This window comes from Polypterus senegalus, chromosome 5 (assembly GCF_016835505.1).
Source record: "Polypterus senegalus isolate Bchr_013 chromosome 5, ASM1683550v1, whole genome shotgun sequence".
NCBI classification, from domain to species: Eukaryota; Metazoa; Chordata; class Cladistia; order Polypteriformes; family Polypteridae; genus Polypterus; species Polypterus senegalus.
The window spans coordinates 131,311,562-131,322,884 of record NC_053158.1 but is presented as its reverse complement, the minus strand read 5'-3'; the positions used below and the strand labels follow the sequence as shown (position 1 = coordinate 131,322,884).

Sequence of the window (11,323 nt, the reverse complement as noted above, 5' to 3'; positions counted from 1 at the left end):
GGAACAAGCTAACCTTGCCTGTCTTAATTTTAGCCTGATCTTCTTTGGCACACCTGACTTTACTCACAGCCTCACTATTTTTTCGGATACATGGTATTCTTCCACCCCCGTGTATTTGGTGTACTCCAAGATGGATTAAAGTTGAGAAGAACATATTGATTGTATGATCCAATACCACACTACTAGCATGTAGACTTATCTTGCTTAATTGGAAGAACCCCGGGCCACCTTTTATAAGTCACTAGGTAACTGATGTTCTATACTATTTAAAATACGAAAAAAATCTAATCCTAACTTAAAGGATCTGTCAAAACTGTTTTAAAATATGGAAAAAAATGAATTACTAAAATTTTAGAATAAGCATTTATATTGGAGGAAAATGACAGTTTCCCTTGTTTTGTTTTTTTAAATGCCCAACAAAAGGAAGTATCAACACTTGCTTGGTGATTTTCTTCCTTTCTTATAAAATGAAATTTTCAAAAGTACATCTTTCTTAATGATGGCATAGAAAATTAATTGTGAAATATTATTATGTTTTGAAATGTGTCCAGTTTAGAAAACCACTTTCACTGTGAAGCAGGCTTGTATGAAAATGTGCTATATAAAGAAATGATGTTGTTGGTTTTGGATACTCGCAGCATGCCTTCCTTTGAGAATACTGACTCTGATCAGCTTGAGATGCTGCATTTGCAAGACCTTGAAACACAATATCAAGTGCCTACAGTTATACCTGGAGTTAGAAAACCTGATTGTCCGAGAGCAAGCAAACTTAAATGTCAGAAACACAGCAGAGAAGAGGGTACATCTTGCACAAGTTGCTAAGGATGCTTCCTAGGCTAGAAGGTGGCTTTGACTTTCAAAGATCTGCAGAAAGTCTTCAAGTTCAGAGAAGATGAATTTCTGGTGAAGCTCAGATGCAGAGTGCAGATCGATGGCAATCTAAGCTGGAAAATTCTGTTGAGATGCCAAAGGAGTTAGGAGTACTTTCAACAGTGTTATATTGTTTACTGCTTCAATGTGGAAAAGGATATTAAATTGTTATAACTGAAAATGTGAATTTTTATAAAGTGTTTGCTTGTATTTTAGGGGGTGCCTATATAATGAAATACATTTTAATCATGAGGCACAAGAGTTTTTGTTTTGTTTTTTGTTTCCATGCTAAGTGACCTCTGTCATTAACAGGTAAGTGCATGATTTATTAACTTATGACAAATGAATTAAAAAAATAACTTCCCAAGTTTTTAAAATTAACTTATGATAAGGAAGTTATGGGCAACAAGTAAATGGAGTCAAGTTTTGACTAAAAAGGAAACAATTAGATTATCTCACTGCCAAAGGTTAGCAACATTTTGATGGATTGTGATGTTACAGAGCATGGCAATGAAGCATTTTTTCTGTTTTCACATTTTAGTGTAATATGTTTTATTGTGTTTTCTGGACACTTAATAAAAATAATAATAAAAAAAATCTGAACCAGAACATTCCATGTCCTTTACTGCAACCTCATCTGAAATATTTTACATATTTGTAATGTTCTTTTTTTGGTATTGATTATTTCAATAATACTATATTTCATCTCACTTTATGGATATGATATACACAATTTGGAGTATGATTGATTATGGAGAAGTACATTTTTGAGATCAAACAAAAATTAATAATGTAGTTGATGAATAAATGTCACTGACATGTACATAACTGTAACAGTTATGCTACAGTTAATGATGTTTTACCATCTAGTAAAGGATTTGTAAGTAAAGAGATTTGGCATCCATATAAAAAAAAGTTTTAGATAAGCTTAATATACAGGTTTGAAAAACAAAACATTCAGGTTCATTCTGCCAAGCAGACAATGGATCAAAAGTAAAGATTTTATTAGAGGTCAAAGCACTGGATCTGCAAAATGTCAGAATAAACTTGAGAATGGCAAACATCTCTCACTGGCACTGCATGCTTAGCTTCAAAATCTTCCCTTAACTCCAAGTTCTTGTTCAGCTCCATTTTCAATTGCTTTGTGGACAATTCGCACTTCTTCTTGGGTTAAGGTTCTCTCTGGGTGACGGTAAGTGATACGATAGCAGTTGCTGACTTCTTTTGTCCTGTAAAAAAATACAGTTTTATTAAGATAATGTAGTAATCTGAGAGAGTTAATTCAGATTAAAAGAACATTTTGAGCACCTTACATTTTCATTACATTATAGAAAAGGGCTATTTCTGCTCAGCACATCTGTTTTTGGCAAGCAACACTACTCTATCAAGTAAAAGAGGCACATCAGTAAAATACAAATAATTCAATGTGTTCAACACATGACAGTCCCAGCATAAAGCAGTTATTTTAGCAGTAAATGATTGCAGACCAAGGTCCAAAAAATGCAAAATCATTACCTCTGTAGCTCAAAATCTATTGGAGTGATTTTCTTCAAAAAACAACACCCTTCTGACACTTTATGATAACAACAACTGTGTGAAGTTTAATTTGGATTGTGTGATTCATTTTTGAATTATTGTGTCTACATGCTCACAACCAGACACAAAAACACAGACAAACATAAAGTGTACTCACAGTACACACTGATGTTACTCAAAAAGTGGTCAAATTAGGGTTAAGGGCTGCTTAAAACCAAGGCTGAAATACAAATACATCATAATATTTTATATGCAAATATAAGATAAGTAAAAATGGAAATAAATAGTAAACTTCCAGGTGTAAACAAGAGTCATTTTTCTCATAGTCCCAACCACAGGACTACTCCATATCATATCGTTTGAATGATCAAAAAACTATTTTAAATTCTGTATTTAATGAACTGACTTCAACCAACAGGTAGACTGCATACTGTAAGATTAATTGATTAAAAAAAGAAACAGCGGTTGTAACTGTAGTGCGGAGAAGAGATACCAAGTATTTCCTTCAACTAAAAGGTACAGTATGTCTTAATCTGACAGACTAAGGGAATAAAATAAATGCTCTTTAATCCAGAGCTTCAAAATTCTCAAAGGCTATGAAAAAGCTGATCTAGCAGAATTCTTTCTTTCAAATAGTGAATTTTCTTGATCAAACTAAAACAAATTCAAGATGAAAACTGGGAAGCCTGCAAGAGATCTTGGGAATCTTCAATGAACTACCAAGTCATGAAACTGAATAAGAAACATTGTCAACTTCTGAAATTTATCTGGGGCCTCATGTATAAACGGTGTGTACATACAAAAATGTTGCATACGCCCGTTTCCACACTCGCATCGGGATGTATAAAAACTAAACTTGGAGTAAAGACAATGTAGAAGACCAGCCCGGCTACATATAGACACACAGACCAACAATGTCCAGAACACAGACCTTTATTTGTTTTCGGCAAAACATAATGCACAAACCCCAATAAACTCGGTCCTTTCTTCTGCCACTTCCACTCCTCATTCGCAATAATAATAATAATTCTTTGCATTTAAATAGTGATTTTCTCACTACTCAAAGCACTCATGCTCCGTCTTATTCCTTCTGACTCTGGCTCCCCGAGTGAAGTGAGTCAGCCTCCTTTATAATGCACCCAGGTGTGGCGGAAGTGCTGTATGCCAAGGCTCCAGAGCTGTCCAGGCGCAACCTGGCCATGGGCCCCAGCAGGGTTGGGCTTCTAAGCCCTAAACCCGTAGCCCTGATACAAATCAGGGAGGCTGCCCCCTCTTGTCTCATGGGAGGGACTGTTGTTGACATGTCTACTCCCCCAGTCCTCTCCTCAAAAGAGCGTCCCCACCAGGCAAGGTTCCCCAGCCATCTATCACACCACGCACATTCTCACGCCAGCTATCTATTGCGTACATAAGTTTTCAGCTCAGTTTTGCAAACTGGTGGCATCCAGCATCAAAGCAGTGCTACTGTTCTTGTGTGGTTTCCCTTTATTTTTTAGATTCACAACCCTGATGTGGCTTTATCAAATACACTGAAATTAACTGTACATTGTTTTTTAGTTTAAGGCATCTGAGTGTAATCAACCTGTAATCATTTAATGGTCCACGGAATGGCCAAACTACTCCAAATACCATAGCCACTTAAGCGTTATTACACTCAGTGCACTCAGAGTATTTTAACCTACTGTATCTGGGTGTGGAATTACAGGTCTACAGCAGCTGTTTGGAAAGCTGTACGGCAGATTTGTGTCAAGAGCGGAGGGAATTATCGGGATACAGCCTCAGCCATGCGCACAGTCTATTTGAATTTCTCTCATTCGGCAAACGCTTCACAGCCTTTCCTGTACAGACCTCACGGTTCAGAAACTGTTTCATCCCAAGAGCTTTAAACGCACTCAATCAGTCCATGAAGTGCTCCCGGTAGAACTGTTTGTACTTATAAGTACAACTGCCTACCTGAAAACTTGCATTACAGTTGTAATATTGCACAACCTGAGCCACTTAGGCTTTCATATTGACGTATTATTTTATTTCATTTTATTATTATTATTAGTTGTTGTTATTTTAAAATTTTATAGGAAAATAAGTTTATGGAGATTTGGCATATTTAATCTCATTGTACCATACAAAAACAATAAAGGAAGTCAGTTAAATTCATTAAAAGACAGCCCGTATTTACAGATGATGAAGGCTGGCTTCTAAGTCGATTTAGATTTCCAGGCACTGTTTTCTTGGAGCTCTTGATATCATTATGAAATGCAGTATATATCTATATCTATATCTATATCTATATCTATATCTATATATATATATATATATATATATATATATTTTTTTTAACTTAAATAATGTATACTGTCAATAATTAAACACGTGGACAGCAGTAGACAGCGGTAGCTATGAACTGGTTCAGGGATTGTTCCTGTCTCGCACTGTATGGTTGGTGGAACTGGTGCAACTCTGGATGGAATAATTAAACACAAAGATATTTCAATGTTCCTTAAAAGTTTTGAAGAATCAGCCTTATAAGCTTACAGATGTCTTGACATTTATTAAAGAGCTTATTGTGTGGTGATTTTGTTACTTGGAGAAAGGAAAAGGAAGGACAAGAATTTGGGGTTGGTATGTTTGAAGGAGACAGTACTACTGTAATAAATTATTTTATTATTTTATGCAAGGTGCAGGAAGCATCTTACGGAAGGCAGGCACAATCTCTGGATGGGAAGCCAGTTCATTGCTACCACTGCGCCCCCTTGTTTAATACTGTACATGCTTTAATTAATTTAACATGAACATGATATTAAGTATACAACTTAGTATTTAAATTGTTCAAAGAGCTATAATATCATGAATGTAATGTATTCTGTGTCCTATCGGTGTAAGAGAAAGCCTGTTTAAGAAGCACGTACTGATTCACACATATAGAGCACATAGAACAACATATAGAATACAAAGCATTTAATATGCGAGTTTAGTTACGATGGGATCTGAGAAACTCTAGTTAATTAAATATTGATTTTAAGAATATGTGGACATTTGACCTTTTTTCACTGTGTCCCTATTTTTTTTTTTCTTTTCCCTGTACCCTAATAGACTTCCGTATGACACTTAGACGGTGGGCAATGACTCACTTTTTTACGGCAACTTTGATATCTGACCAGTTCTTTTTTATTTTGGGCACTGTGCAACTTTCTGAACATGAACTTTCGAATTTCTCTGCACTCTGTATCATTCAATTGAATTCCTTTTGTTGTTTATACCACTGCTTAAGCCAGTAAATAGTATGTTTTTCCTTGCCTCAACTTCACATTCACTGAAATTCTTTTCTTCACATGCTTTTTCCATTGCCTTTTAACCGAACACTGAACAGAAAGGGCTATTTATATTGATTTGCATATTAAGATATTCAAAATTTATGTGAGGAGTCGGGTTGGGGCGGCAGCCTCGTGCACGAGTGTTTATGTACAAATATGTTCGTAATTCAGTATGTGCATAGAAGTTGGCTTACACACAGTTTTGTGCATCTGAAGTTTTTTGTGGGTACACATATTTACACTTTTGTCTGTACACCATGTTTTAGTGTGAATTCTATGCACGGCATTATGCATGAGGCTCCTGGTGAGGATATTAAGGCAACTTAGCAATTAACTAGGCAAAGGCGTTGTGATCTTGTCATTTGTCAAGCTTGTGAAAATGGTGAAGGCTTCATAGAACAAAAGCCAAACCTTCACCTTACACAGGGTTGACCTACCAGAGTAGCCCTCACCCCCCTCAGGTAGCCTGGCTCCAAACTCAAAATCCAAAAAGCGTTTTAAAAGGAAAATATCCATTAAAAAAAAGAGTAAAATGTAAAACAAACTCTGACCCTGAAAGAAATCAAAGTTCCTTTAATGTTTACTTTTTAAGAAAAATCAAAAGGATTGCAAAATATAAGGCAGGAGCAATAAATAGAGACACAAAGAGGTATGCCTAAATGACAAACCTAAAACTGAACAAATCCAAATAAACAAAAAGCAGAAACTCTACCCTATTGTTACAATAGGCAACACAAACTCACAAAATTGAGTGAGACCGCTAAAAGACCCATAAAATGGGCCAGGGCCCTCCCTAGAATGGCCATAACATGCCTAACCCGAGGCAGCTTGATTTAAAACTCTGCAGGCTGGTTTTGAATTACACAGGCCTAAAATGGTGATCTGTGTCCATATTTATCAACAGTCTCTGAATTACTACTAGGAATTGCACTGGAAGTCTTGCCAGGTTAAGAATTTGTCCTAACTCAGAGTAGGACATTAGAAGTAATTGTGAAGCATCCTACACACAACTCCATCTATGAGTAGGAGTTCATATCTGAGAATGAATGACATAACAATTTTAACAGCACCCTGAGGCACAAAGTGGTTCTCATAATGTCACTTTTTAGTTTCCTTGGGGTGCAGTTTCATGATAAAGCCTTGTGGTTTTTTAATACTAACATTAAGGCTTCACCACAAAGATAGTAGCAAAATAATAATAATAATAATAATAATAGTAATAATAACAATAATAATTGTAATATTCAAAGAAGAAGGTTAAGTTATGATATTATTCTAAGCAGCATGTAATTGTTGACACTTCACAACAACATCAAGAATAATACTGTAACAGCACCAAGATGGAAAGAATGAGAGTAAAGCCTGATGATGGCCACATTTGTATAATAATGATCAGGTTCCTCCCCTGGCATAGATTCAAAGTCTTGTTTTATGTCTTTTTTGTTTAAGTTTGAGTTGTTGAGGTATGTTTATGTTACTTTTATTTATTGTCTGCTTTGCCATGTTCCATATGTTTTGTGGGTGGTCTCCCAAGAGGCAATCTCTACCAAGAAATGCCTAACGCCCTATAAATCCAAAAGGTCTTCCACAGTTCTTGGTGGTTCATTTTGAATGAACTAGGGAGTGGTGAGTTGTTAAAATTTGTGTTCTACTGTGCTGTTTAATTTTCTGGATTTTTTTTGATCATGCTTGGTTTTTCACTTCAATTTTGGCCGACTGTATTGAGGCTCTGGTTGTTTTGAATTACCTTGTTGGTTAGAGCAAACCCTTTTTCCTTTGTGCTCCATGCAACTTCATTATTACTGAAGGAGCATTTTTGTGATGTTAATTTTATTTTATAAATATTCCGCAAGGCTTTGTTTGTGTCCAGTCCAGTTACAGACTGCATCATATTTCCTCCAGGACTGTATTTGCTGCATTCATTTTACCCTCTAACCCCACAATCGTTCCAGGGCCTGCTGCATAGAAGCCTCACCACAGCCAGATGCTGTCACAACCATGCTTCATAGTAGGGATGTTGAACTGTATGTTTGATAACATGCAGTTTCTGACTTGCTCCAAACATGGTGTTTAGTCTGATGGCAAAAAAGCTCCATTTTGGTCTCATCAGAACATAGAACCAACAAGGTTCTGACTTCCCATGGGCTTTCTGGCAAAGTCTAGACAAGTTGTTCTGTGCATTTTTTTAACAGTGGGTTTCCCTTTCATAAAGATGTGACTGGTGAAGCACTGCCCAACAGTTATTGTATGCACATTCTCTTCACTCTTCACCGCTGCTGTTTGTAACTCTTTTAGAGTCATCATTGGGCTCTTGGTGGCCTCCCTCACTGGTCGTCTTCTTGCATGAACACTGAGTTTTTGTGGCCGGCCTACTCCATGCACATTTACAGTTGTTTCTTAATGATTGATTTAAATGGACTTCAAGCGATATTCTGTTATTTGGATATTGTCTGGTCTCAGTCCCCTGTCTTGTGCCTTTTTCATCACAGTGTAGTTTTGTCTTTATTGTGTTGACTTGTGTTGTAATGTGAGATTTTGCATAAAACTTGATAAATATTTTGCATGTTTTTATTTGTAATTTAGGCAAAGCAATGTAATTTAGTGTTACTTTAGTGAGAAGCATTCATATTTAACCCCACGCCCCAAATTACCCCCTTTCGACCAAGTCTCTTTGTAATTTTACGACAGAGTTGGGGGGGGATGTACCTTAAACCAGTTTGGTGAGTGTTTCTCTGCTAAAGTCTTTCAACCCCAACAAAAAAGCTAGATTGCCTAACTGGCAAACTTTAGTTCAACAAATGTTTTTGGGGGGATGGCAGGTGTTAGGATGTTCTATTTTCCCTTTGGTCTGAGGTATGGCTGTTTGGAATTGGCTTGTCTCAGAAGCCATTAAGTACTATGATGTCCTATTGGCTCTAGGGGTTGAACAGAACATCTATAAATTTACTTGCTTAACCCCTCTCTCTCTCTCTCTCTCTCTCTCTCTCTCTCTCTCTCTCTCTCTCTCTCTCTCTCTCTCTCTCTCTCTCTCTCTCTCTCTCTCTCTCTCTCTCTCTCTCTCTCTCTCTCTCTCTCTCTCTCTCTCACCCACCACTGATGATGAAGTATCTCTCACTTACTAACATATGATGAAGAAGCATCTCTCACCATGAACTGGCATGAACAACGCAGCTCGGCATCCATATTGGAACAGGCATATGGCCCAATGATGCCTTAACTAGAGACATTTTAAATAACTAACAAGTCGTCGTGCCGCCTGAAACTTCACATCACCATTTAATCAGGTTGTATGGTTGCCAATATTCAAATGTACTTTGCATATTGTTATTATTTATGAATATTACCAATAATACATTGTTTAAATTGTAACTTAACCCCTGCTTGTCTTTTACTAAATCTAATTGCCTGAGGTTATAGATATAGAAGGGAAGGTGGGGATACATTATATACAATAATACCTTATAAACGGTGGTAAGTCTGTGGGATTTGAAGCGTTCTGACAGAGGCTACATCTTAATAATACAAAGGGGAAAGCAGAGCAATATATTACTCTACCAGGACAAAACAGCTTGGTCTTAATACTGACCGACCACAGGCAAGACAGTTAAATTAAATTGCTTGACTACAGACAGGTGATCTCCATTTAACAAATTATGTGACTTCTAAAACCAATTGGCTGCACCAGTCAAGATTTAGACATGTCATATGAAAAGGAGTGAATACATATGTGATAAATTATTTTGTGTTTTTTTTATTTGTAATTAATTTAGACCACTATGCAGAGATCTTTTTCCACTTTAACATTAAAGTCTCTTTCTGTTGATCAGTAGCAAAAAGTCTAATTAAATACACTGTGAGTCAATGCTATATAACTATAACATGTGAAAACCTCCATTTATACACACACAGTTTAGCTATTAGTATCTTCTGTCCATGAAGAATAAATGACCTTAAGGTATAAGCTAATAATATTTTTATTATTTGTACCTGACATTATCCTTAAAATGGAATATATTGTGCAGATCATTTACAATTAATCACTTTATTTCTTTGCAAAAATGTGCATTATTACATATCATTTCATTATACCGTAGATAGATTTTCATTTTATAAATTTATGCAAAATTTATTATTTGCAATTCAGTCTAGTGCCTTTGTCCTGAAAATTCTACCACACTCCTTTGTTGAACGTCACGCCGTCATAATTGATTTGTCATGACACCATAGCAGATGCCTGTTCCACAGCTCACTAGCCTGCTTATACAATTATTTTCTATTTCTTTATAATTCCCATACTCTATAAATATCCTTGTGGCACTTCTAGATGGCTGAATATGTGACCTGGAACAACCTACATGCAACAACTGCCTTTATGAAGCATGCTGATTATGACAGTTTTATTCTTAGTAAAAGCAACTTGCTTATTTTGTACATTTTTCCCTCTCCATTCAATGTTTTTTTTTTCTTTCAATTAAAAATGCTGGGTCAGGAACACTTTTGTAAGAATTCTCAACACAATGGATCACTGAACTTTTGATAACAGGAATATCAGTATGGGTCTGTTTGAAAAGTTTGCAGATTTACATTTTTGCTGCTTGTTGGAAACATATAATTTGGATTTATCGGTATCATATATATATATATATATATATATATATATATATATATATATATATATATATATATATAATTCACTGAGGGCACACAAGACAGTGAGCGCAAACAAGACAGAGCCCCGCCTACCAACTCTAACCCTCCTACCGCGTCATGGGATACGCACGACAGAGCCACGCATGACAACTGTAACTGTCCTCCCAAGTCCAGCGTCACTCTCAAGGCACGCAACAACTCACCAAACACAGCCTCAGTCGCTTTCATCTGTGCAAAAGTCAACATGCACCTATTTGCCACGTTGACTTTACACTACACGCAAGACAGGCAGCCACGCCCGCTAAAGCCTGCCCGCCAACTCTAACTAAGGCCAAGCAAGACAGAGAGCCCTGCTCACCAACTCTAAGACCATGGGATACGCACACATTTAGTGTATAAATGGATATAAATAATTGCATGTAAACGATTCGCCAAAATCCGTTGTACGTAAATGATATTGTTTAAAACATTACTGTTTTTCATCAGAAAACCCCGTTTCCACATCTACCTGTATTAGTTTAAATGGCACTTTTACCACTCGCAATAGGGCGGACGCTGACTTATCGTGTCGACTGGGCAACACAGTGAATGCGGCATCTATCTATACATGTCTATGTTTTCCGTAGCCTGCTACAGGAAGGTACTCTCTCGACCATTGGCATTGGTTTCGCTCCTTGCTATTTTCGTTATACTGCAAGGGTGGTTTCCTAAGCCTTTGTTATACTGAATTCCTTTCTCACCGTTTTCCGTTCCTATTCTTACACCGCCGTATGCTATGGTGGGCTTCGGCTAGTAATGTTTATTTGCTGATCTTGCCTTATGGAGAAGGTGCAGAAGCAAATAAAAAAAAATTAAAAAATGATCAGGTTGGAAATCATTTTATGATTCAATCTTGAAATCACTTCTTATAAATTTAAATAAAAAGTCAAGAGACTGTTAAAAGTCAAGAAAAAGTC

At 36.5% G+C, this 11,323-nt stretch overlaps 1 protein-coding gene across 1 annotated transcript in view; it reads right to left on the bottom strand.

Annotated features, from left to right (window-relative positions):
- Positions 1-1,856: 1,856 nt before the first annotated feature.
- fars2 (phenylalanyl-tRNA synthetase 2, mitochondrial) overlaps positions 1,857-11,323 on the bottom strand; it is a 385,695-nt gene continuing 376,228 nt past the window's right edge. Inside the window, exon 5 of the mRNA XM_039754115.1 lies at positions 1,857-2,099. Within this exon, the coding sequence (XP_039610049.1) occupies positions 1,961-2,099 (139 nt within the window). The 3' untranslated portion in view covers positions 1,857-1,960. The remainder of the gene's footprint in view (positions 2,100-11,323) is intronic.